This window comes from Hyperolius riggenbachi, chromosome 5 (assembly GCF_040937935.1).
Source record: "Hyperolius riggenbachi isolate aHypRig1 chromosome 5, aHypRig1.pri, whole genome shotgun sequence".
NCBI classification, from domain to species: Eukaryota; Metazoa; Chordata; class Amphibia; order Anura; family Hyperoliidae; genus Hyperolius; species Hyperolius riggenbachi.
Genome location: NC_090650.1, coordinates 415,440,712 through 415,466,316, shown reverse-complemented (window position 1 = coordinate 415,466,316; position 25,605 = coordinate 415,440,712). Strand labels below are relative to the sequence as shown.

Sequence of the window (25,605 nt, the reverse complement as noted above, 5' to 3'; positions counted from 1 at the left end):
ACCCCTGTGCTGCACCGCCATACCTGCCCCTATGCTGTGCCACCATGCATGCCTCCATGCCTCCCTGTCATTCAGACCTCAGATCAGATTAATGCGAATATCTGGGGAACATGGCTACTTAATTATGTAGGGCGCACTTTGCTTAGTGTTAGAAAAGAGGACAGAGAGTGAATAAGAATGGCAATTTCCCCCCAAAAAATCTCAGAAAAATCCAGAGCCAAAAAAATACAGGCCACCATAACACATGTATGTATAGACTCTGACTGGGGGGGCGCAATTTCAGTGTTTGCCATAGGCACTATATTACCCAGATACGCCCCTGCATCTATGTACTGCATACAGCTCCCTTTGGGCATCAGAATCGCTTTTCATGTGTTACTCCTAGTGGCGGCTCCAGCTTCAATTTTTTTTGGGGGGGGGGGGGGGGGGGGCACAAAGGGGGCAGAATGGCTGGCTGGTGGGACCCATTTGGGTGATCAAAATCTATGTTTGTATGGCGAGCTTTAGGTATTTTTTGCCTAACTCAGGTGACAAAATGAAGGCTAACTAGTTCAGCAATGATAAGAACCAAACGTAAACATCACAAATAGAGCTCAGAGGATTTGGGCAGAGCAAATTGTCCAAATGATGGTGCTATTATTGAAGAAAAGTTACCAACAGATGTACTCGACTAGTTTGCTGGCATGCTTTTATCCTTACTTGGTAGCAAGCTGCTCCTGTGTGGACAGATCATAGACAAATCATTCCAGCCCCCAGCCTGTGTCTCACAACTCCACAAGCAAGGGGAGGGGGGTGAGGCAGAAGGGAGAGAAACACTGTGTGTAATTCCTTATTTTCGTAGCTAAGCATTGCTGGAGACTAGAGCTTGTATACGATCTAGTTTATTGGCTAATTTAAATGAAAAACAGTAAGCTTTCAGCTTGTAAGCCTTGTTCAGACTCTATTCCTGTTGAATGACAATGTTAGAACATACAATCAGAAGGAGGTAGGGAGATTTTTTGCAAATATAAGTGTCATTCAGATACATTCATTACACCAGTTAAATGTATGTTACTGATCAAGGGGAGCACAGTGATTTCCAGGGGGGGGGGGGGGCACTGCCCCAGCATACCCCAGTGTAGCACCGCCGATATTTACTCCCCGTCCGCAGCCTACTCTTTCAGATGTAGCAAGCACAATTTCATGCCTAGGTGCCTCCTTGGACTACAGCCGCCCAAGTCCTTGGCCTTTGTGGCCTTGCTAGAAAACCAGCCCTGCTTCCACTAATCCTTATGCTAGCCTAGCCGGCATGTATCCTGCAGCTCTCACAGAAATCTCTTCCCTTCTCTTCTAGATTGATCTTGAAACCATCAAACAGAAATACCAGGAGATGTACAAGAAGAGTTTAGCGGACGCCATCAAATCAGACACGTCTGGAGATTTCTGCAGGCTTCTGATTGCCCTGCTGCATTAAAGAGGAACCCCCACCAGTGGAATATGCATGTTCACAATGTGTGCTGATGTAATCATTATTTACTTTATATAGTCTTTGTGAACTGTGAGAGTTTAAACATATTGGCCTTAAATGTTGTTCTGTATTCTGTTTCACAATAAAAGAAATGCTTTGAATAATATTAGTTGTTTACGCCAACTTACAAACTATTTTTGTTGTGTTGTTTAGATATGGTCACTACTGTTGTGCTTATAAGTTTACACACCTTAGCAGAACTTGTGAAATGCTAACCTTTTAGAGGTTGGGTGAAGTCATTTACTATCAGTGTAAGAGGTTTTTTTGTACATCAAAATGACAAATGCAAGCACCAAAATGGTGTGCAGTTAATAGAGGGGCAAGGAAAAATGGGCACCGGATGAAGCTGATATAAGTCTAAACAATAAATACCGTTGTGAATTGGGTTTCAAATGAAAACAAATATTTACAAAGGTAAAGACGACAGTAAAGCATTGGTAAATGTTAACTAAACCTTACCCTACTCTCACACAGAACCCTCTCCCCTCCAATGCTTAACATTAAACCCCCTCTTCTTGAGGCCTAACCCTAAAACCTCCATTCCTGTCCCCTAATCCTAAAACCCTTCTTGTCTGACACCTAACCCTAAACTCCCCTTCCTGAGGCCTAACCCAACCCCCCCTCCCTTTCCTGACACCTACTCCTGAAACCCCCCTTCCTAACTTCATAATTTTCAAAAAAATGATTTGTAAATACAAAAGACAAACAATTTCAAAAACTATTACTTTCTAATTTTCAAAACTATTGGGCACACAAATTTCTGCTTTGGGATCCCAATAGCTGATATTTGCATTAAAGAGAACCCGAGGTGTGTTTAAAGAATGTTATCTGCATACAGAGGCTGGATCTGCCTATACAGCCCAGCCTCTGTTGCTAACCCAAACCCCCCTAAGGTTCCTCTGCACTCTGCAATCCCTCATAAATCACAGCCGTGCTGTGAGGCTGTGTTTACATCTGTAGTGTCAGTCTCAGCTCCTCCCCCGCCTCCTGCATATCTCCGGTCCCTGCCCCCGTCCCTTCCCTCCAATCAGCAGGGAGGGAAGGGATGCAGGCGGGGACTGGAGTTCTGCAGGAGGCGGGGAGAGCAGCAGACTGACACTATAGAGATAAACACAGCCAGCTCTGACAAGCTGTTTGTCAGCAGCGTGGCTGTGATTTATGAGGGATTGCAGAGTGCATGGGGACCTTAGGGGGGTTTGGGATAGCAACAGAGGCTCGGCTGTATAGGCAGATCCAGCCTCTGTATGCAGATAATATTCTTCAAACCCACCTCGGGTTCTCTTTAATGCCTATAGGACACTCAAATCGTCCATTACCCGCATGTCCAAGTTTTAGACGTACGCGCAAATTGACATCCACAGGCTAAGTGAATATTACGGGCAATTGTTAACATCGGTGACATGCTTGTAATTACAGTAGTCCGAGGATAAAAGTGTCAGTGATGTTCTGGGCTCTTGAAAGTCACCACCAGCACTTTTAGGTTCTTTGGGTGACCCTGGATGTTAGGGCCCTGTACTGCTGCATCCCCCACACTCTTGCTTTGGCTGCCCTTGATTTCATTAAAATCACTACTCCTGTTCTAGTGATCTGCGGTCGTACTGATAATCGCGGTAGAATTTTTCTTTGCTCATTTATTTTCTTATTTTTATTGGATTAAATTCACTTCTTCAAGAGAAGATGGGTTTCTATGAGGTCCACATTTTCGCCTGCCTTAGCCAACCTCTATGGGGTGGAAGGAGGAACTTGTTCACTGAGCAACTTATATGGTATGGCTGGTACATAGATGCCATCTTGATGGTGTGGTGTCTGGGTGACAGGACTTTGGAGATTTTTTTTTTTACTTTTTATTAATGACAACACTTGTAATTTGTTCTTCTCCATGAACAGCTCTGCCACCTTCATTGATTTTTTTGGGACATCACCCTCAGGAGTAATGGAAAGACTAGGCATGTATGCGTTGCCACCTTTCACAAGGCATGTTCAGGGAATCTTCTTTTGAGAGCCTCCAGCTGTCACCCATCCCACACCATGTGAGCCATACCCATGGGTGAGTTTTATAAGAGCTAGGTGCAACTGTCCAGGTACACTGTCCATCGAGGCTGAACTTTCTACGGTTGGCCAAATATAATAGAGGGTGCCTGTAGACAGGGCCTGCCCCATGAAAGTTAGCCCCTACCCCATGAAAGTTAGCTCCCAGGGCTCCTGTGCCGCTGGACTAGGTGGCCTCCCCGACTGCTCCCTGTGGCCCCCATTCGGTAGTTCAGTTGCCTTGAAATGTCTCACCTGTCCCGGCGACTGCTCCGTCCTGATCTCCATCTTCAGCCCAGCTGCCAGCGTCTTCTTTATTCGGAGCATGTTATGTGTAAATAACATTCGGCGGGCAAAGAGAAGTAGTGGCTGAAGACGAAACATGGGATGGAGCAGCCACCAGGACAGGTGAGATATTTCAAGGCAGCTGAACTTCTGAACATTCAGGGCCATGGTGAGCAGGTAGGGGAGGCCACCTGTGGGGTCTGGTGGCACGGGGCCCCTGCAGGGGTAGGGCCCTGAGGCAATTCCCTCTTTGCCTAAATGGCAGCACCAGCCCTGTCTGCAGTTGCATGTGGTTAGGATTTCAACACCAAGAACAAAGTGACCTACTTTCTGGCCACAATTCTAGAACAAGAGCAAGGTCCTCCACCCCTATCTTTGTCACCATGTACAGCAAAGAATACATCATTAAGATTTTTTACCTGTTCTGTATGCTTTCGACATGGTTTATAACGAACGTAAAAGGGGTTGTGGCTTTTCTTATAGGAATGCCCCAACTCTAAGATCAGTCTATTCTCCCAGTCTCTTTTGTTCCACACCGATTAATTCCTGAGGCACCTGGCTTAGCCTCCAGGGATATGTTCCTTATCCAGCTGCAGACATTGTTGCTTGCATACCGTGTCTAGGATGGTCACTTCCTTTTTTAATGAACAAACATTCCCAGTGCAATTGTACTTTTTTGAATGCAGGGGGCTGAAAAATTGTTTTAAACAGCAGCATAGGGAATTTAGTCAGCATTAATGGCAAGATGAATGCAGCATGTTATCAAATAATACTGGAAGACAATTTGCACTCATCAGCCCAGAAGCTGAGCATGTGACACACTTGGACATTCCAACATGACTATGTTCTTACACACAAGGCCAAATGGACCCATCACTGGCTACAGCAAAAAAAAAAAAAGAAGGAAAGGTTCTGGAGTGGCCATCGTGGTATCCTGACCTCAATATCATTGAGCCACTCTGGCTAGAGCTCAGACATGCAGTTCATAAAAGACAGCCGAAGAATTTACATAAATTGGAGGCTTTTTGCCAAGGAGAATGGGCAACTTATTCAAGTCCTTCACTCACAACTATGACAAAAGCTGCCATTGATGTTAAAGGGGGAATACACAGCATGGTGGACTCCTCCTACTCATTAAACACTTCACCCCAAGGGGTTTTTACCCAAGCGCTCCTACCTTTCATTCGCCAATAACTTTATTACTACTTGTCACAATTAAATGATCTATATCTTGGGGGGGGGGGGGGATTTGCCACCAGTTAGGCTTTCTTTGGATGGAACATGATGCTAAGAATTTTTGTATTCTAGATGCATTTTAGAAATAGAAAAAAAATCATTATTTCTCAGTTTTCGGCCATTAATGTTTTAAAATAAAACCTGCTACTGTGAATAAAACCCACGTATTTTATTTGCCCAATTGTCCCGGTGATTTCAGCGTTTAAATTATTTCCCTCTTACAATGTATGGCGACAATATTTTATTTGGAAATAAAGGTACATTTTTTCAGTTTTCACTAATTACAACCCCATGTTTGCAAATATAACAGAAATATAACCTCATGCCATACATAGTAAAAAAAATAAAAATAAAAAAAAGCAGAGTCCTAACATAACTATTTATTTATTTATTTATTTTTTATTGCTTTCATTTCTTTCTCTCTTTTTTTTTTTTTTTACAAGTGTTTTATTTTGTTAATTATGGGGAGGGGGGAAGGATGTATTAATTTATTTTTATTTAATTTAAAGTATGTAAAATGTGTAATATGTAGTGTAAAATACAAAACAAAGAAAAGGACGCCGAGAGCCCAATATAGCGTAGTAAGTCTTGATACCAGATTATAGGTAATCATCAAGAAGTAATACTCACAAACCAGGGTTACCACAAAGGCAACCACTATATAGACCTGACCCCTCTCAGGTTAAGAAGTCGCTCTCTGTAGATCGGAAAGATGGGGCAACGCCCCTCCACCAAGGGTGGACTAGACAATATACTAGGATGTACAGTATAACAGAGGAGCCAACGTAGTATAAAAACGTTTAAAAACAGTTTAAAAGAGGAGGTAGTGGTGGACTTACCTCCTCCTACAAGACACCAAAAATTGTTGGTTTATAGTAAACAGCAATTTATTCACACTACTCCAAAAGTGCAACACGTTTCACAGGTTTAATCCGGCTTCATCAGGTAATAATGAAGGAGTAATAGCATATAGGGTCAGTAAAAGAACCAAGCACTTGGAACAGAGGCGCTTGGTTCTTCTACTGACCCTATATGCTATTACTCCATTGTTATTACCTGATGAAGTGGGATTTAACATGCGAAACGCATTGCACTTTTGGTGTATTGAGAATAAATTGTTGTTTACAATAAACCTACAATTTTAAGTGTCTTGTTGGATGAGGTAAGTCCACCATTACCTCCTCTTTTTAAACTGTTTTTAAATGTTTTTATACTACTTTGGTGCCTCTGTTACACATACTAGTATAATGTAGTGTAACATGTATTTTTTTACTTTTGTAATTTTTTTTTACCACTAGATGTCCTCATAACCACTGTTTCTGTGAGACAGATACAGTGTTCTTACAACAAAGCTGAAGCCATGATGTTTGCTTAGGGCACTTTGATTGGTTCAGGAAAGTCTTTTTCCCTTTCACCAATTGTTTTGCGGGTTTCAACAGGTAGGCGCGCGGGGGGGGGTGATCTTTTGGGGATGGTAGCGGTGGTGGGGGAGGACATTTTAAAATGTCCTGTGGTTCTTTAAGACCAACAGGACATTTTCAAACAGTGGGCGGGTAGTGGTTAATTTAGTCACCTCCGACTTTAAGTGACCATATGTACTTTTTTCACACCACTTGTATCTGTCAGTAATTGCTTCTTCTATCTGTTGCATAGGCATGTTCATAGCTTCACATATGCTGTCTATCTATTTTGAATTCTGCCATCATCTTCGTTCTTTTGCCCTCATTTTTTTCCAAGCATCAAACATTTCTCAGTCTTCTCATTATGGGCCATATTCTATTGCTGAACTCGCCAGCGCTAAGCACTGGCGAGTTCTTAACTTAGGCGATGGGGGCATCGCCTAATCTAATTAAACTTTAGACCCCCCAGGCGGAAAAGAACTCGCTTCGGCGATATATATTTATGAAAGGAGACCCCCAGATGCTGCGGCGGAAGATGTCGGCGATGTTCGGCGGGCGAGTGCGCATGTGTGGGGAGTGAGGCCGTGGTGCTGATGGACAGCACCAAAGCGTAAACCTCACTCCCCATCGCTCGGTAAAAGGGAGCATCGCTCAGGCTTTCGCCTGAGTAATGCTCCCTAACGATCGGCCATCGCGCGAAGGATATGGGCAATAGGATTTGCCGGTAATCCTCGCGCGATGGCAAGGTGATAAGTATCACCTTGAATAGGATATGGCCCTATGTGACCAAAGTATTTGAGTTTTCATAGTAGTATCAACCCTTGTACTAAACACTGGCCTTATGTGTTTAAGCATCCAGGCAACTTCAAAAGCATCAATTTTTCTACACATGGCCATATTTATAGTCCAACTTTCACAGTCATATGTTACTACTGGCTCTAGCTATCCTGATCTTTGTTGGTAAGATGACATCTCTATCATTTAGTATCTCATCAAAATTTGCCCTAGCTTTCCTCCCAAGTAACACGTGTCTCTTATTCTCGTGGTTGCAGCCACCATTGTCCTAGAGTGTCCATCCCAGGAAGATGAGATCTTTTACAACTTCTACTTTTATACAAACTTTTGAACAGTGACCCTATTTTCCCCTCTCTCTCTGATACCCCTTTACAGAGCAGAGGTTGTTGTGGCCACACTTGCTATGGGGGGTTAGGAACAGATCAATGGAGAAATTAGACTTTGGCAGAAGAGTAATGTTCAGCTAAAAGGTCACTTCTTAAAAGCGGTCTTCAAAACAATCCGGGTTACTAGAACGGGGTCTTGTGAAAGCTTTATTCCTCGTGTTCCATATAAACACAGGCCGGTGTTTACCGGTCCCTCCTGTTCCAGTCAACGTAGGACAAGCAGCCTGAGCAGAACGGCCAAGTCCCCATTTCACTCTCTATAAACACTTGCTGGAAAAACAAGGCCCACAGCTTTCACCTGGCCTCCCTGCCAAAAAGGCCGGTCACATGTGACAACTCTGAGAATAACACCGGCACATGGCTAATATTAGTATCAGCTCCGCTGTCAGGCCGCAGCAGAGAAAGAGTACGAGCCCAACTCACAGTAAACAAAACTAAAGAGGGAGAAAGACGGATCTGGAAGACAAACGTTTGAGATTTAACATGGCGTCTGTGCAACATCAGCCCAGGAGTCGCTGAGGCCAGAAGGGGAGACATTTATCAAGGTAAAGGAAGTTTTCAAAGTAAAGGAAAGGTGGAGGGGAAAGGCTGCACATCCCTAAACACATGCTGCAATTGAATGGTTAATCGCACAGGCATACACCGCCTCTGCCAGACTGAAAAATGCATGCCCTGCATCCAAGACAAGTGCTAACATTTATTAAACTAGGAGGTACTTTAGCTTCCAATATGGTTTGCATGCAAAGTATATTATACTAGACACTTGCGCCACGGTGAGGCAGACCTCCGGGCAACTGACCTAACCTAAATTTAAAACCTCGGGAGCAGCTAAGCAAAAAAATGTGTAACTTCCATTTGGTAGAACAGCAAGGAGAACGCCAGCGCATACCACTAAGGCTGCATCTGAAATGACCACCAGCTCAGTGTGTAGCACCTAAATAGATTTTCTGCACACTTCGCATTCAATTCAGATGCAAATCACATCTCCTTGCTGTAAAGGATGTTTTGTGCGTCTGAATTTGGCCTGGGTCTTGCTCAGTGTGCCTCTGTGTGACCTGTTAAAGCACCGTGCAAACTATAACTACACTTTATCAAAGGCAGTAAAGCGGACCTGAACTCAGAACTTCCTCTCTGCTCTAAAAGCTAAGCAACAGCATACTAACCTTTAAAGAAAAACATTTCTTTGTAACAGCTAATACAAACCCTGCAATAAATCTGCAGTGTGGCTACTTCCTGCTTTCATGGAAGCAGACAAAAAGTTAACATCCTGTGTTTACCAATTAGCTGCTCTGCCATGGCAGTCAGCTTACACAGCTGAGAGATCAAATTACAACTTGTGGTTAGTCACATATGAAGGAGAATTAGAGGCTAAACTCTCTAAATACATACAGGGTGCATTTCTCTCTGCTTTCCTTCTGTCCTGTGCAAGAGTTCAGGTCCACTTTAAATAAGAATAACATTTGCTATTTACATTTTTTCAAAACTTTGGGTATTTTAAATGTTACCGGATGCAAAAGTTTTTAACATTCTTTGTAACCAGCTGTCCAGCTCAGGTGAAAGTTAGAAATAGATTACATGATTAACAGCTCCAAGGAAATTAGTGCATTTTCTCACGTTTGTATGCAAAAAAATCTTTTCACCGCAGGTAATGAAAGTCAATGGAAATCTGCATGTCATGGGCGATTTTATGTTGCAAGAAGCACGTTTTTTTCACGCATGCGAAAACACGAACACATTTTATCAGATGTGCAGTTCTCCATTGACTTTTATTAGATGTGAGGCAGATGCATTTTCTCACATTTACAAAACGCGAGTGAATTTTAATACGTTTGAACCCTGCCTTTAGGCTACTTACACACTAAGACGTTGCGTTTAAGAGGACGTTATGGTCGCATAAAGTGCCCCTAACGCAACGCATGGTGGTGCGGGAGAGGACGTTAGAGTGAGCCGCGTTAGGCGGCTCTATCCGCATAAGGTCTCCCAGAGTGGCGCTGATTGGCCGGCGGGACCACGTGATGCGGAGCGAGACACTCCGCATCACGTGGTCCCACCGGCCAATCAGCGGCCGCCAGTGCAGTGCATATTAAGTAGCCATGTGCGCGGCTACTGTAGCGGCATCTCCCCGCCTCCTCTCCGCCCCCCACTGAGCATGTGCAAACAGTCTAACGCGGCTATAGCCGCTCTAACGCCGTAGCATGCTGCACTTTTGGCAGAACATGTAACGCAACGTGGGCAGTGTGAACAGCCCACTTGTGTTACATTGCTGTGCGTTGGGGGAGCGTTACAGGCTGCACTAACGTGCGCCTGTAACGTCCCTGTGGGGAAGCAGCCTAAATGTAATGTGTGGAAGTTTACCGGCGCTTTACGCAACTTGCCTACCTCACATTATTTATATGCAACATGTACTTTGTAAACAGGTAAGATAGTTGCTGCACATGAATTATGTAAATTACATACCTTGTAATGAACTTAACGTGCGCTCCCTACACATGCTTCTTGCCTCTCCCAACAGACTTAAAGATCCTCCTTCTTAGGGTGCATACACACCTTCAATATTTATTGGCCAATCACTGACAATTTTCCCCCTCCATGTAGTATGAAGGCCAGACGATTTTAAATACTATGAACAGATTGTGTAGATAACTCTCATACCACATGGAAGTGGTACAATTGGATAATGATTGGCCAATAGAAATGTAATGTGTGTATCAGGCTTGACCCTATGTTAATTACACATGTTGACCAGAACACAAACAATAATTCCCCCCCAACTATCTTTTGAATTTGGCTCTTGAAAGAACCTTAATATTGGGACCAATTCAGAAGAACTGCTATTCAACCAAACTGAAGGAAATGTATTCAACCCATACTGTAGAAAAATAATTTGTTATTAAATTACATTGGGACACAACTTGCGCAGCATTGATATTAGTCATAGCTATTTTATTTAAAAATGTGGAATTTTACTTTGCTGGCTGTGGATGCTCAATTTATTTGGGCCATCAAACATAGTCATGCTGATACTACCTTGGTGCTAAAGCGATAGGCACCACAATCACACAACAGTCATGTACTGTATACTGTTCTTTCTAGAGCTGAGGGGGTTTGGTGTAGACTTGCGGGGAAAAAGGGGTATAATGGGGGAAGGTACCTATGCTGAGGGGGGGGGGGGGGGGCTCTCTGGCTACATATACTGCAAGGCTCTCTGGCTGGCTATACTGGGGGGTTCTTTGACTACCTATACTGGGGGGCTATCTCGATAGCTATACTGGGGGGCTCTCTGGCTAGCTATACTGGGGGGCTCTCTGGCTACCTATACTGTGGGGCTCTCTGGCTAGTTATACTGGGGGTCTCTCTGGCTACATATACTGCAAGGCTCTCTGGCTAGCTATACTGGGGGGTTCTTTGGCTACCTATACTGGGGGGCTCTCTGGCTACATATACTGCAAGGCTCTCTGGCTAGCTATACTGGGGGGCTCTCTGGCTACATATACTGCAAGGCTCTCTGGCTAGCTATACTGGGGGGCTCTCTGGCTATATATACTGCAAGGCTCTCTGGCTAGCTATACTGGGGGGTTCTTTGGCTACCTATACTGGGGGGCTCTCTGGCTAGCTATACTGGGGGGCTCTCTGGCTACATATACTGCAAGGCTCTCTGGCTAGCTATACTGGGGGGCTCTCTGGCTACCTATACTGGGGGGCTCTCTGGCTACCTATACTGGGGGGCTCTCTGGCTACCTATACTGGGGGGCTCTCTGGCTAGTTATACTGGGGGGCTCTCTGGCTACATATACTGCAAGGCTCTCTGGCTAGCTATACGGGGGGGTTCTCTGGCTAGCTATACTGCAGGGCTCTCTGGCAACCTGTACTGGGGGGGGGGGGGGGGGTCTCTGGTTAACTATACTGGTGGTGCCTCTTTGGCTAACTACACTGGGGGCTCTCTGGCTAGCTATTCGTATGGGGAGGGCTCTCTGGCTATATTTTCCTATGCAACATATGTAAGAGCAACCTGCACATGAGGAAAACTTTGGTTTGGGCTCCGGCCTAGTGAAATGTTTGAAGCAGGAGGTGTACAGCCAGTGTCAATGCCAAGACACTTTATTGGTCACTGGAAAAGACGGCATCACCTCACCTGGAGAGACACTTTTTTGTTTCAAATATAGAAAGTATCAGCGGTAACACCACAAAGCCATCATTAAAGTGTCATGTGACCGGAGGTTCCTCAGGTGACCAGATGCTATCCAGAGGCAGGGCGGAGCCTTGACTCCTGTGACATGGAAAAATTCAGCATTCTCTGATTGCTGTAAAATTTGTGTGGTAATCCGATTTCTGCTGACAAATTCTGCATTCTCGGATTGGTGCAATGCTTCCGAGTTGGGCTAAAATTTGCGGTAACACAATATTTCTCCGGAATTCCGATTCCTGCATGCCAATTTCCGCATATCAATTTCTGCCGCTGTAAACCCATTTCTGAAACTCGGAAATCTGCATTTCATGCAAATTTCTGACCATCCCTAGTCATAAGTACATTCCCCAGTATTAGGTAGTCCCAGGTAGCCAGAGGTACCCCTCAGCATTAGGTAGCTCTCAGTATAGATAGTCAGTGGTCCCCCTTCCAGTGTATGTAGCCAGAGGAAAACCCCAGAATTATGTAGCCCCTCAGTATGAGTAGCCAAAGAGGGCACCATATCCTCACATACTCCGCTCCCAGGTTACATGAAGAGAGATGGCACTGTAGTCATGGAGATGGGGGTACCTGGGAGAAAGTAGATCATTGGTGGAGCCTGGAGAGGTGAGTCACTTCTCTCCTCCGCTCTGCTTGTGCTACTATTCACATCGGTAGTCTATTGCAGATCTCCATGATGAGGTCCATCAGAGATCTATTTATCAGTGCCAGCTACTAACAATAGGACACGCTTGGCTACGGGCCCCAGAACAGCCACTAAGGCTGCTATGGTGGTGATCCTTAAGCCACTGTCCTCGAGGTCTGACCATTGCCGATATATGATTTGGCATGCTGGATCGTTAAGTGACAATTAACAGCCGAGTCCATTGTCCCCTTCCTTAGCCTGCCTGTGGAAGCCTCTCCATCTTTTCTGTTGCTATCATACTTCCTCCTTTTTCATAGACACATACCTTGTTACTTGGCTGTTGCCTAGCAACACGTCGGTAGAGCACAGTGTCCCCCAAAGGACTGAGTTCAATACCAGCAGACAGCACAAATTGAGGGGAAATTATGCAAGCTTTCCTCCCTTAAAGGGAACCTAAAGTGTAAGGTATATGGAGGCTGCCATATTTATTTCCTTTTTAATCAATGTAAATTGCCTGGTTGTTCTTCTGATCCTCTGCGTCTAAAACTTTTAGCTATAAACCCTGAACAAGCATGCAGCAGATCAGGTGCTCTGACTGAAGCCTGTCTGGATTATCTGCATGCTTGTTTCAGGTGTGGGATTCAGACACTGCCAGGGCCGGCGCTACCATAGAGGCAAAGGGGGCAATTGCCCCAGGGCCCCAGAGCTTGTAGGGGCCCCCAGTGGCTACAAGAGGGAAAACAAATTCAAATCAACCTTATAGTTTTTGAGAAAAATCGATTTTAAAGTTTCAAAGGAAAAAAAATACACATTTAAAAACCCACCGACTTTAATGGTCAGGGCCGGCCCGCCCATGAGGCGGGGTGAAACTTTTGCCTCAGGCGGCACTTCTGGGGGGGCTGCACCCGCCCGTCCATGTGTGTGGGGGGCCGCCCGAGCTGGAGGGGATAGCGGGCAGGAAGGGGGTATTGGGCCTAGTGGCGGGGAGGGGGGTCGGACCCCCCCCCTCCCTCGCCTGGGTCCCCCGTCCGGGGCCCGTCCGTTGCCTCTTATGAATAGCTGCAGCCACAGCACGGACCTTTTTAAAGCTGGAGGGGAGCGGAGGACAGGGGACTAAGGCGAGGGAGGGGGGGTCCGACCCCCCTCCCCGCCGCTAGGCCCAATACCCCCTTCCTGCCCGCTATCCCCTCCAGCTCGGGCGGCCCCCCACAACAACGGCTTGGGGGGGGGGGGCGGCGGCGATTTCACTGAAAATTGTCTCAGGCGGCAAAAAGTCTAGGGCCGGGCCTGTTAATGGTTAATAGCAAATCCACCTTAAATGCTAGAAACCCTAAATTAATTTGCAGGATATGTTAAGGAGATCATTGGGAATAAGAGGAAAAAAACAATTTTTCAAAAAGACCTTATAGTTTTTGAGAAAATCGATTTTAAAGTTTTGAAGGAAAAAAGTATACTTTTAAGTGCGGTAAATGTCACTTTTAGTAGCAAACCTAACGGTAGTGTAATTTTACATTCATCAAAAGAAAGAGCAATAAATTTCCTGACGGGGTTTCCAGGGGGTCCATACGCAGCCGCAGCGCTTTGGCCACGGATCGCTATACAGCCGCAATATGGCTGTATCCCTGGCATTTTTTCCTATTTTCCCAATTTTTTTTTTTTAAGTTTAGAGTGTGGGAATTTTTTTTTTTAATTATGTGGGGGCGCCCCTCCTGAAACTTTTTAACCCCTTGTTCCCCATGCAGGCTGGGGTAGCCACAATGTGGAGCTCTGACCGATTGGGGCTTCACACCCTGACTATGCCAGCTGCAAAAAAGGTCCTTTAATGCCGATTTTTGTTCCGGGGTATCTGTTGGGGGGGGGGGGGGCCCTAGGTTTATTTTGCCCTGGGGCCAGAGTCGGGACAAGGTCCTCCAGCACCCAAGGCTGAGACACCAAAGTGCGCCCCTCCATCCCTCCCACCCCAGCCGTCACACAATGATTGCTATTAGACTAAGAGGGCCACAGGGCCCACAACCTCCCCAACACCTTAATATCTAGTTATCTGGCTTGCAGTCACTGCTATGTATCCCCTTTTCTTATTTCTTTCTGCTTCATACACAATTAGGAATGACAACTGAATGAATTGTGCGCCCCCTCCAACACTGCGCCCTGAGGCTGAAGCCTCTCCAGCCTATGCCTCGGCCCGGCCCTGCCTGGGGCCCCATTGTTGCTTAAACCGGCCCTGGACACTGTTGCAGCCAAAGAGATCAGCAGGACTGTTTAAAAGTAAATAAATATGGCAGCCTCCAATACACCTCTTGCTTCAGGTGTCCTTTAAGTAATGAAACGTGAAATCTAACGTTTATCTGGCTGACGTATGAAGAGAGTCACCAGGAAAGGTGGAAGGGTAACAGACACAGCTCCAGTGCTGAGAATAAACACAGCTTCTGAAACTGCCTTTTAAAAGTTTAACTGCACTCATAAAGCCAAGCAAAGAGGAGGAGCTTATCATTCAGCAAACCCTGTGAAAGTTACCGCTGATGAAAGTTTACATGGGCTAATTTTGTAGACATTGTAATGTTTTATTGTTAGTTAGCTGAGCTTCTTTTAAAGTGGAAATAAATTTTCCAATTTATGTTTCTGCCCAGATAGCCCAGCTGCTCTGATGATGATAATTTATTGTAAAAGAGGAAAAAATACAAATCGTTTTTAGTTCTTTTTGTGTTATTTAAACTATGACATGTCTGTAAAAAATGAATGTGAAGGTGTACATTTTATGTTTCCTGCTAGGCTGATAGAAGAAACTGAAGCTTTGGGCCCACCATGGCTTTTGGTGCATTCCATTCATTATCCTCGATAGTCAACATTCATTAAAGTTGAAATATATTCCGGACGTTTCAGTATGGAAGGTGACAACCTTCTCTTCCATGATAAGGACCTTTCAAGTGACTTACTGAGAGAGCTGAATCGTCTGAGAGAAGCTGGGCTACTAACAGATGTCATCATCTGCACAGAAGACGGTGAATTTCCCTGTCACCGCAATGTCCTGGCCTCTAGTAGTCCGTACTTCAAGGCCATGTTCTGCCACAATTTTAGAGAGAGCTTCCAGGAAAGAGTCACTTTACGGGGCATTGACACAGAGACATGTCGCAGGATCGTTGTCTATGTTTACACGGGAGACATCCTCATCACGGTTGAAAACGTATTCCATCTCATCCACGCTGCTTCATTGCTTCAGTACGATAAACTTTTGGCTACTTGCTCAGAATTCCTCCAGGACCAAATGACTCCTCAAAACTGCTTACGCATGATTTGTCTGTCTGACTTTTTTAGCTGCAAGACTCTTAAAGAAAAGGCTAAGAAAATGGCTTTGCAGTCTTTCAAAGAAGTGTCCCTTTCGGAAGACCTCAAGGAGCTTTCTGCTTTGGAATTGCTGGACTACCTCGGAGATGATGACCTATTTGGGGAAGAGGAACAAGTGTTTGAGGCCTTAATGGCTTGGGTCAAGCATGATGTCCAAGGGCGTAAGGGCTATCTACAGCAACTGTTTCAAAAAGTCAGACTTGAATATGTTCATCCAACATTTCTCTTCCACTTTATTGCCAGTGACCCCCTTATTCAGTCCTCCATGACTTGCCGGAATATGCTGGAAACTGCCTGCAGACTCATCTTTTCCCTGGACCTAAACATTTCTCCTGATATTAAGCCCATGACTCATGTCCCACGGCGATTTTCCCATCAAGAATTCCTTGTCAATGTAGGAGGACGGAAAGACAGCCAGCAGACCACAAGAGATGTTTTACTGTTCAATGCAAAGTCTAACCAGTGGCTTAGTCTTGCCAAACTCCCATTGCGCCTCTACAAGGCCTCTGCAGTTGGCTTGCATGGTAACGTTTATGTTCTTGGAGGCCTATCTATCGACAGGAAGGGCAATACAGTTACTTCAAGTGTTTATATCCTGTCTCTTAAGTTAAACCAATGGAGGAAAGGGGAATCTATGCTTGTTCCAAGATATTCTCACCGAAGCATCGGGTACAAAAATTATATTTTTGCAATTGGAGGAACTGGTGAAAAACAGCAAATACTCAGCTCTGTAGAAAGATTTGACAGCATTTACAACACATGGGAATCCATGGCCAACATGCCAACTCCTGTCCTTCACCCAGCAGTGGCTGCCAAAGACCAAAGAATATATCTTTTTGGTGGAGAAGACGCGATGCAGAATCCCGTTCGGCTTATACAGGTACATTTAATTACAGTCATTCTGATTATTTTTGGCTTGATCGGACCTCAATTTCTGCCAAAACATTTATTTTTAGTTTTTGACTGAATGGAAAAAGATTAGAACATCTTTTGGTTATGTCTGTGGCCCATCTGAGGGAGATTTTACCTCATTTCCTTCCACGTCAGGGGTAGAAACAGCTATGGAAGCACAGTCCCTGATCCAGAGGCATTGACTCTTTTTTTCTCTTTAAATCCAGGCTCAACGTGAAAATGTTTTTAGGTCTTAATACTGTAGAGTTGGGAGGGATAAAGTACCCATAAACTGAGAGAGGGTTTGATTAATATACATAGGTGCCGTTTTGTCAGTGGTCAGTGGTGCTGTGACATATGTCACAGTACCATTCTCACAGTCCAGTGCACCCTGTAGTCCCCACAGTGGTCAGCTGAAATCTTCGACTGACTAGAATATTGAATATGGGCAGTGAGGAAATGGGCGTTATCCTCCCTAGGAACGCCCCCCTTGTACTGCCATAATTGCACCGCTGTAATCTTAGTACCTATTAAAATAAAATCCAAAGCATAAGTCACCAACTCAAGGTTCCCTTCACTGTCTTTTCTACCCTGTCAGCTCTCTCGTTCCCTTGCTTCCTCTGGTATCTGCCGGCATCTTCACCACTATGGCGCTGACCCGGAAGTAACTTCCTGGTCAGCGCCATAGCGGTGAAGATGTCAGCAGATAGGAGAAGACATGGCGGGGGAACGAGAGAGCTGACGAATGGAAAAGACATCAAAGGAAACCCCCCACCAACCAGCACGAATAATGCTTGTGTGCCAGGAACCTACAAAGTTGCGTGAAAGAGCCCTCACAGTTTAGGTCCTCTTTGATTAGTTTCTGAACATATTTTTATGAATGAAGCACACAAAATGTTTTCATACTTAATAGAGTTGTGGTTCAATCTCTCCCTGCATTAATACCACATGTGGGTGTTATGCCTGCAGCCATAGAACGCTGGAACAAGGTGCACGTAGTACTTGGTTCACAGTACTTGGAATTCCTGGAAGCTCATAACAATTGTTTTATTGTTGAGACATAACTGATGCATGCCGTCTCTGAGCCTCCTATGTATACATAAACCAGTTTATAAAATATGATTGTAATTAAAAAATAAATAATAGCAGTTGTGGCCCCAGCTTGATATTATTCTTTTTTTGGGGGGGGGGGGGGGGGGCACAAAGAGGGCACAGTGGCTGGCTGGCAGGCCCCATTTGGGTGATGAAAATCGATATTTGTATGGCGAGCTTTAGATATCATATGCTTATCTCAAGTGATAACATTAAAGAGACTCTGTAATGAAAAAGTTCCCCTGGGGGTACTCACCTCGGTAGGGGTAAGCCTCTGGTTCCTATTGAGGCTTCCCCCGTCCTCCTGTGTCCCACGGCGGTCTCACTCTGGCCCACTAAATGCACAGCTGACAATTTGTATATTATATACTATAATAAATATTTTTCTTTCCCTGGCTCCAGCGGGGGGCGCTGTTGCAGCTCTCCGCTCGGAAATAGGCAGAAATAGCCGATCTCAGTCGGGTCCGATCTATTGCGCAGGCGCAGGAGACTTGCCTAAATTTGGCCCTTCAGTGGTTTCCCCACTTTGCATTATGTTTGGCCCACTCTAGACTCCCAGGAGATCTATACTGGAGGTGAAGCCCAAGAACACCAGGGAAGCCATATGGGGGAGGTTGTGGGAAAGCACTAAACACCAGGGAACTATATATGGTTAGGGCGAGGGCCACTAGACACCAGGGAACTGTATAGAGGAGGGAGGTAAGAGCACTAGACACCAGGGAACTATATAGGGGAGGGAGGTAAGAGCACTAGACACCAGAGAATTGTATGGGGGAGGGAGGTAAGAGCACTAGACACCAGAGAATTGTATAGGGGAGGGAGGTAAGAGCACTAGACATCAGGGAACTGTATAGGGGTTAGAGGGGAGCTATTAGACATGTGGGAACTTCATAAGGGAGGAAGGTGGCCAGTAGACATTGAGGTTGGCCTGCGACTAGGTCCCAGAGTACAATTTCGGCCCTCTCTGCATTTGAGTTTGACACCTCTGGCCTATAGACTCAGGCTGACACAGAGAGTTTTTTACAGACCCTATCCTGTTCACTGTATGCTGCAGGAGACTGGAAACCGTTAACTGTATGTTACTGAGCAGGGGGGGCACTCGAGGGCAAAGTGATTCCTGGGGGGAGTGGGGAGCCAGTGCCCCAGCTGAGTACCAGAAAAGGATTAAGTTAGAATGGACACTGTCGGTTCCCATAGGCGTCCATTGTACATTGTTCCAAAAACATACGGATAAGTTAATTGGCTCCCCCTAAAATTGGCCCTAGACTACAGTACTTACACTGCATAATATATAGACATATGGCAATGGTAGGGATTAGATTGTGAGCTCCTTTGAGGGACAGTTAGTGACAATATATATATACACTGTACAGCGCTGCGTAAGATGTCGGCGCTATATAAATACTAAATAATAATAATAATAATAATTGTCCCGGATAGCATCCGCTGCTTCTGATAAAAATCATGCAGGATGGGACTTTGCATTCCGCCGACCACAACGATTCCAATTAAAAAAATGACACGTTTGCCCGTTTTTCATAGGCATATTGTGAGTATTTGGTACACATTTACACATACAGTACTGCCAGTATTTGGAGTATATGCAGACATATTGCCAGTTTTCAGGACAGAAGCGTAACTAGAATCCATGGCATTGGGCCCCCTCCCTAGGACCCGGTCCCCCTTTCCCCCAAGTTTCAACATTATTATGAACTACCCTTCTTCCCATCCCCCAACTCCAGCAAGTGTATATTTGGGGATTGGGGATTTGTTAAAAAACATAAATTTTAATATATCATGGGCTTGATTCACTAACCGGCGCTAAGCCGGTTAGTGAGCCCTAATGCTTTGTGGGCGCAAACCAGGGTGTTAGGTGGGTTGCGCCCACACACTAATTACAGCGCCACTCAGTGCACGCGCAGCGCACATCACGGGTAATAGTGCGCGGTGCGACGTTATCGTCGCACTTGCTGCTTTGAAAATGACGCATCGGGTGCCCCTAAAGCAATGCATTGGTGCGCCCTTTCGGGGCACTCGATGCACCAATTTCGTTGCACCAGGTGCGACGTTTACAGAGCAGTGGGTGCGACGATAACGTCGCACCACGCACTATTACCCGCGATGCTCGCTGCGTGCGCATTGAGCAGGGCTGTGCGCGAAGTAGCTTTGCTCGACTGTTAGTGCGCGCAAAGCTACTTAGGGGGCACAAAGTGGCTTTTCACACCGGCGCTAACACTTAGCGCCGGTTTGTGAATCAAGCCCCATATTTACATTTTCAATGAAAAAAATAAGCAGATAATAAAACAAGCAATTTAAAACAACACACTATACATTTACTTACAAATTGATAAATACATACGAATGATAAGTAAGACGTCTATGTAAATGAGAAGAGTGATGTCATATCCTGTGATTGGCGCCCCCAGGTGTATCACATCGCCAGGAACATGTGGTTCCGGATGGAGACCAGGATGGTGAAGAATGTTTGCGCTCCGGCCGTGGTTGTTGGTGACAAGATTATAATAATTGGAGGTGAGTTCATCCATTGAAATAGCCTTATGCTGGGAATACACGATGAGATTTTTCATCAGATTTACTGTCCGATCGATTTTCTGACCGATTTCCATTCACTCCTATGAGAAATCGATCAGAAAAATGATTGAAAATCAGATCGGACCTGTTGGAAATTATCTATCGAACCATCTATCTGTCAAAAAATCTAAAGTAAATTCTCCCACGTCCCAAATACATAGATAACTTCATTAATTGGCTAAACCCTAAATTTGCCCTAGACTACGATACATTCACTATATGATACATACATAGACATAGGACTATGGTAGGGATTAGATTGTGAGCTCCTCTGAGGGACAGTTAAGTGACAATACAATATACTCTGTACAGCGCTGCGGAAGATGCCGGCGCTATATAAATACTAAAGTATTAAAAATAACTATACATTATCCCTATGGAAACTGCCGTATGGCACTGCTGAAGGGTCAATGTGAACATACCATTGAAATATAATTGAATCACAATGCAAGGAAATCTGAAGCAAAAAAAACCCCTTAGGCTGTATCTCCACTTGTGCGGTGGGAATCGCCGCGGTAAAAATTCGCATGCGGATGTGAATTTCGCACGTGGTTCTATGCAAATTTTCATGCGAATTCGCATGGATGACGATGTATGCGAATTTAACCTTGCCAGTGCCGGTGGGATTTTCCATTGTTTCTATGCGAATTCGCATGAAAATTCGCATACCCAAACCGCATGCAAATTTCCTATTAAATACATTGTATGCGATTCGCATAGCGGTTTACACCATGTGATATGAGAATTCTGATGGCTCTGCCATGCGAATTTTTTCTGCACAGAAAAACGCAAAGGAATCCTGACAAGTGGAAACAGTCCCATTCACTTGTATTGCTATGCGAATTTGCATACGGAAAAACGCATGCGAATTCGCTATAGTGGAAATGGGACCTTAGGATTAAATGAATTGTATGTGTAGTACAATGCATTAATAGAACATTAGTAGAAAGAAATAAGTCTCATATTTTTATTTTTATATAGATTTTTTTTTTATATAACATTGCATCATTCTGTCACAGTTGCAGTTTAGAAACCACACTCTGTATTATAAGCTATAAAACAAAGCAGAAATGATGACCCTTTGAACTTCCCTGCAGTAAAACCTTATCTCATGCTGCCTCTTACTGTTTCTTTGATGTATAAATGCTTCAGAAAAACAGGACTGCCTTAGGCCACATACAGACATCAGACCATAGTCTTTGGAAAATGAAAGATCGCAGACCAATCTTACCACCCTTCCTGTAGTATAAGAGCCATACTCAACACAGTCTATTCTATGGAGCTAAACTCCACATCAGGAACAAATCTTGGCAAGATGCTGCACACACAGATGCTGTACAGACACAAAAGATCAGTATCTGCAAAAGATCTGTTCCTGCCAAAAATCCATTCCTGCAAATTGCAATGATAGTCTATGAGATCTGCAGATCATCATACACACATGATTTAACTGACATTCATCTGCAGATCAGATCCACCAGGATGGATTTTCAGATCTGCAGATCTGCAGATGAATGTCAGTTAAATCATGTGTGTATGATGATCTGCAGATCTCATAGACTATCATTGCAATTTGCAGGAATGGATTTTTGGCAGGAACAGATCTTTTGCAGATACTGATCTTTTGTGTCTGTACAGCATCTGTGTGTGCAGCATCTTGCCAAGATTTTTTCCTGATGTGGAGTTCAGCTCCATAGAAAAGACTGTGTTGAGTATGGCTCTTATACTACAGGAAGGGTGGTAAGATTGGTCTGTGATCTTTCATTTTCCAAAGACTATGGTCTGATGTCTGTATGTGGCCTTAGACCCAAGTTGGGTAGAAGAGATCAGAGAAGCTCTTTTGCATGGATAAAAACTGAAGTGTCTTAACTCTTCCTGTACTAGAAACAATATGAGACTCTTTTCTTTAACAATGTTCTATTTCCTAGATGTACTACACATACAAGTCATTATCTCATAAGTTTATTTTCACTTCAGGTTTGCTTTAAAGGGACCCTGAGCAGTAACGTAAATGAAAAGATTTTACTTACCTGGGGCTTCCTCCAGCCCACCGTGACCGTAGGCCGCAAGGTCCCCCAGCGTCCCCCTGGCTCCTCTCCGTGTCCCGTTACCTGGGCCGGGTGTCGGGCGACTCTTCCTGGATCCTGACGCTTGTCGTCATCACACCGGCCGGCGTGACAGGTCTGCGCATATGCCATTTAGAGTTAGAAAACCGCGCATGCGCAGACATGTCACTCCGGCCGCCGTGATGACGCGTAGCGACGAGCGTCATGATCCAGCAAGATTCAGTCTGACACCCGGCCCGAGTGTCGCTGGTAACGGGGGCTGCCAGCGGGACACGGAGAGGAGCCAGGAGGACGCCGGTAGGCTGGAGGAAGCCCCAGGTAAGTGAAATCTTGTAATTTACTGCTCAGGGTTCTGTGCTGATCATTCTCCGTCTTGTGTAGAGTTTGGTTGAAGCCTTGCCTGTTGTGTTGCAGGTTACACCCGCAGAGTTATCGCCTATGACGCGGTGAAGAACACGTTTGTGAAGTGCGCGGATATGAAGGACCGCAGGATGCACCACGGTGCCACAGTCCTGCAGAACAGAGTCTACGTGACCGGAGGCCGCTGCCTGACTGTGGACAACACCATCGAGGACTCCGATTCCTTCGACTGCTACGACCCCGAGACCGACGCCTGGTCCTCCAAGGGGAAGCTGCCCAACAGACTGTTTGACCACAGCTGCCTCACCCTGCAGTGCATCCCTACACACATACAATAGAGAGATCGACTAAACCCCAATGCCCAACCAAACAGCTGCAACAGCTGGGCTGCTGCTGACCGGTTTGGGTGGAAAATGTTTGCAAATGTGGTCATACCAGCTATAGATGCTGAAAGTTTTAGATTGACTGTAATCATTGGGCACAACCCCAGAGCTAAGAGCTTACTTAATGTAAATCTAGGATAGACTGAGTTTCCATCAAACCTAAGTCTGCTTAAAACCGACCTGAACTCAGAACCTCCTCTCGGCTCTAAAAGATAAACAACAGCAGAATAACCTTTAAATCAAACATTTCTTTGCTACAGCTGATAGAAATCCTGCCATAAATCTGCAGTGTGTGTACTTCCTCCTTTCATGGAAGCAGACATAGCGTTAACATCCTGTGTTTACAAATTAGCTGCTCTGCCAAGGCTGCTGAGATTCCTGAGCTGACACAGCTAAGGGATCACATTACAGTTGTGATTAATCACAGATGAGGGGGAATTAGACAGGCTAAACTCTCTAAATACATACAGAGTGCATCTCTCTATGTTTTCCTTCTGTCCTGTGCAAGAATTCAGGTCTTCTTTAACACATATTTCAAATAAATGAGTAATTATTTGTATCTTGATTGAACACAGGGTCGGAATCTCTGGAAAGGCTACACAGGCCTCGGCCTAGGATAGATGCAGCCCAGAAGGGTTCAATATGTATTGTATGTGCCCATGTACTGTCAATGGAACAATATTTTCCTCATTCGATCAGTTTAGCAGAATCTTAAAGCGGATCCGAGATGAAAAACTAACTATAACAAGTAACTTGTCTATATATGTTATCTAAAGTTTAGATAGTTTACACAGCAAATCTAGCTGCAAACAGCTTTAATAGAATATGATTATTTCTTCCTGTGATACAATGACAGCAGCCATGTTATTTGTAAACATTACACAGAGTTAGGCTTATCTGTATCTTGAGCAAAAAAACCTAATCACCCCTCCTCCTCCCTCCTCCCCTCTGCCTCTGAAATCAATTGCTAGTAATACCTCCCCCTCCTCCTGCCCAGACTGAGCTCCCATGAGCCCTTGCCACTGTCTTGGCTCTCTGAAAACCTGTGGGCGGAGCTTGTGTAGTTTATAGGGAATTAGAGTATTAAAACAAAAACAAAAAAGCATTTGGCTCGAGGAATGCCCTATAAACAATAGAAAATGAACACAATTATGCAATGAGTAAAAGTTCATCTCGGATCCACTTTAAGCAGGGCCGGATTTACCACAAGGCACTGTAGGCACATGTCTACAGGCGCCTGATGAAAAGGCGGCTTACTCCCCTCCCCGAGTGCCTCCGTCCTTCCTTCCCTATGCAGAGTCCTAAGCAGATGTAAAGTAAATGAGAGGTTACTCACCCAGCTCTCAGCATTCCACTGACCAGCTCTTCCTTCAGTCAGGACTAGAGCACCTCTAGCTACTTAATATTGAAGCTACCTCTGGCTACCTAATACTAAGGGGCACGTGTAGCTGCCTATGATGGGCAAGGGAAGTAAGGAAGGAGTGACAGCTGGGACAGCCAGACTTGCGGTGCGATTCGGCGGGGGTTTGTAGGGTCATGGAGGGTGGAGTCTAAGGTGCCAGGACATCTGTGTCTATAGGCTCCTGTGAGGTAAAATCCGGGCCTGGTCATAAAGTAGTTATTGATTGTTCCTATAAATGGGTCGATGAGGGCGCTTTCTCTCTTCAGGTGCGATCGTAAAATCCAACATTCCGATTGACAAAATTCTGTTTTACCAATCCACCATAGAATCATTTCACACTTATTTTCTCCACATACTGCGTGGCTTTCTGTACAATTCAATTATAGAAATCGAATTATTCCATCTGAGGAAAATATTTCACCCTGACTGGGCACCTTTAGTGACATGATTATACATGAACCACGTGAACGCGCTGTGGAAGATGTCAGCTCTGTATAAATACACAATAATAATAGCAATGATTACAAGTAATCATAATGGAGTTCAGGGAAATCTTGTGCTCCATATAGCTGGACCAACAGGTCATGGAGGGCGGGGTCATAAAGGGGGTGGGTCATGGAGGATGGGGGTGGGGCTTCTGGCCCTTCTGTTCTCTGTAGTTAGTATAGACAGTCAATGAGATGCAATTGATTCTGACTTTACTACAAATGTAAAATAAATTGTGTTCAGCCTGGTATTGACAATAGCTCTTCTGGATTTCAAGCACATTATTCCAATCTGTAGAGACCCAGGCTCTACATAGACAGTAGGATGTTTTTATAGTGTGACTTCTTTCCTTATAACAAGTATAGGAGGGGTTTTATACGTGGGTTTAGTGTGTTTGGGCTGACGATCATTTTTGTACCCTTTACAGACTTATTTTGGAAACAACATAATTTCGATATATAACCAAGTCGTTATTGGTGCTTTCAAAACAAATGAGTGTAGGCTATGAAGCCTGGGGGACGCAAAAGTCTCCAAAATGGCCAA

At 44.8% G+C, this 25,605-nt stretch overlaps 2 protein-coding genes across 4 annotated transcripts in view; both read left to right on the top strand.

The window, feature by feature from the left end:
* The window catches only part of ANXA13 (annexin A13), a 76,663-nt gene extending 75,050 nt beyond the window's left edge, over positions 1-1,613 (top strand). For both annotated transcript variants that reach the window (XM_068237995.1, XM_068237994.1), the window contains exon 11: positions 1,334-1,613. In XM_068237995.1, the coding sequence (XP_068094096.1) occupies positions 1,334-1,453 (120 nt within the window). In that variant the 3' untranslated portion in view covers positions 1,454-1,613. The remainder of the gene's footprint in view (positions 1-1,333) is intronic.
* A 6,411-nt stretch (positions 1,614-8,024) lies between these two features.
* On the top strand, positions 8,025-25,185 carry KLHL38 (kelch like family member 38). 2 transcript variants are annotated; one of them, XM_068234941.1, is made up of 4 exons: positions 8,025-8,182; positions 15,218-16,670; positions 20,200-20,305; positions 22,846-25,185. In XM_068234941.1, exons 2-4 carry the CDS (start codon positions 15,330-15,332, stop codon positions 23,127-23,129), a joined length of 1,731 nt encoding a protein of 576 aa, XP_068091042.1. In that variant the 5' UTR covers positions 8,025-8,182; positions 15,218-15,329; the 3' UTR covers positions 23,130-25,185. The 2 variants fall into 2 exon arrangements, with proteins under 2 accessions (XP_068091042.1, XP_068091043.1); XM_068234942.1 differs by lacking the exon at positions 8,025-8,182 and adding an exon at positions 12,829-12,913.
* The last annotated feature ends 420 nt before the right edge of the window (positions 25,186-25,605 follow it).

Excerpts from the sequence above, each read along its gene's own strand:
- KLHL38 (XM_068234941.1), top strand. The coding sequence starts at position 15,330 with ATGGAAGGTGACAACCTTCTCTTCCATGATAAGGACCTTTCAAGTGAC. Across the intron at positions 16,671-20,199 it reads ATCCCGTTCGGCTTATACAG|GTGTATCACATCGCCAGGAA; the intron begins GTACATTTAATT and ends TGGCGCCCCCAG. Across the intron at positions 20,306-22,845 it reads CAAGATTATAATAATTGGAG|GTTACACCCGCAGAGTTATC; the intron begins GTGAGTTCATCC and ends GTTGTGTTGCAG.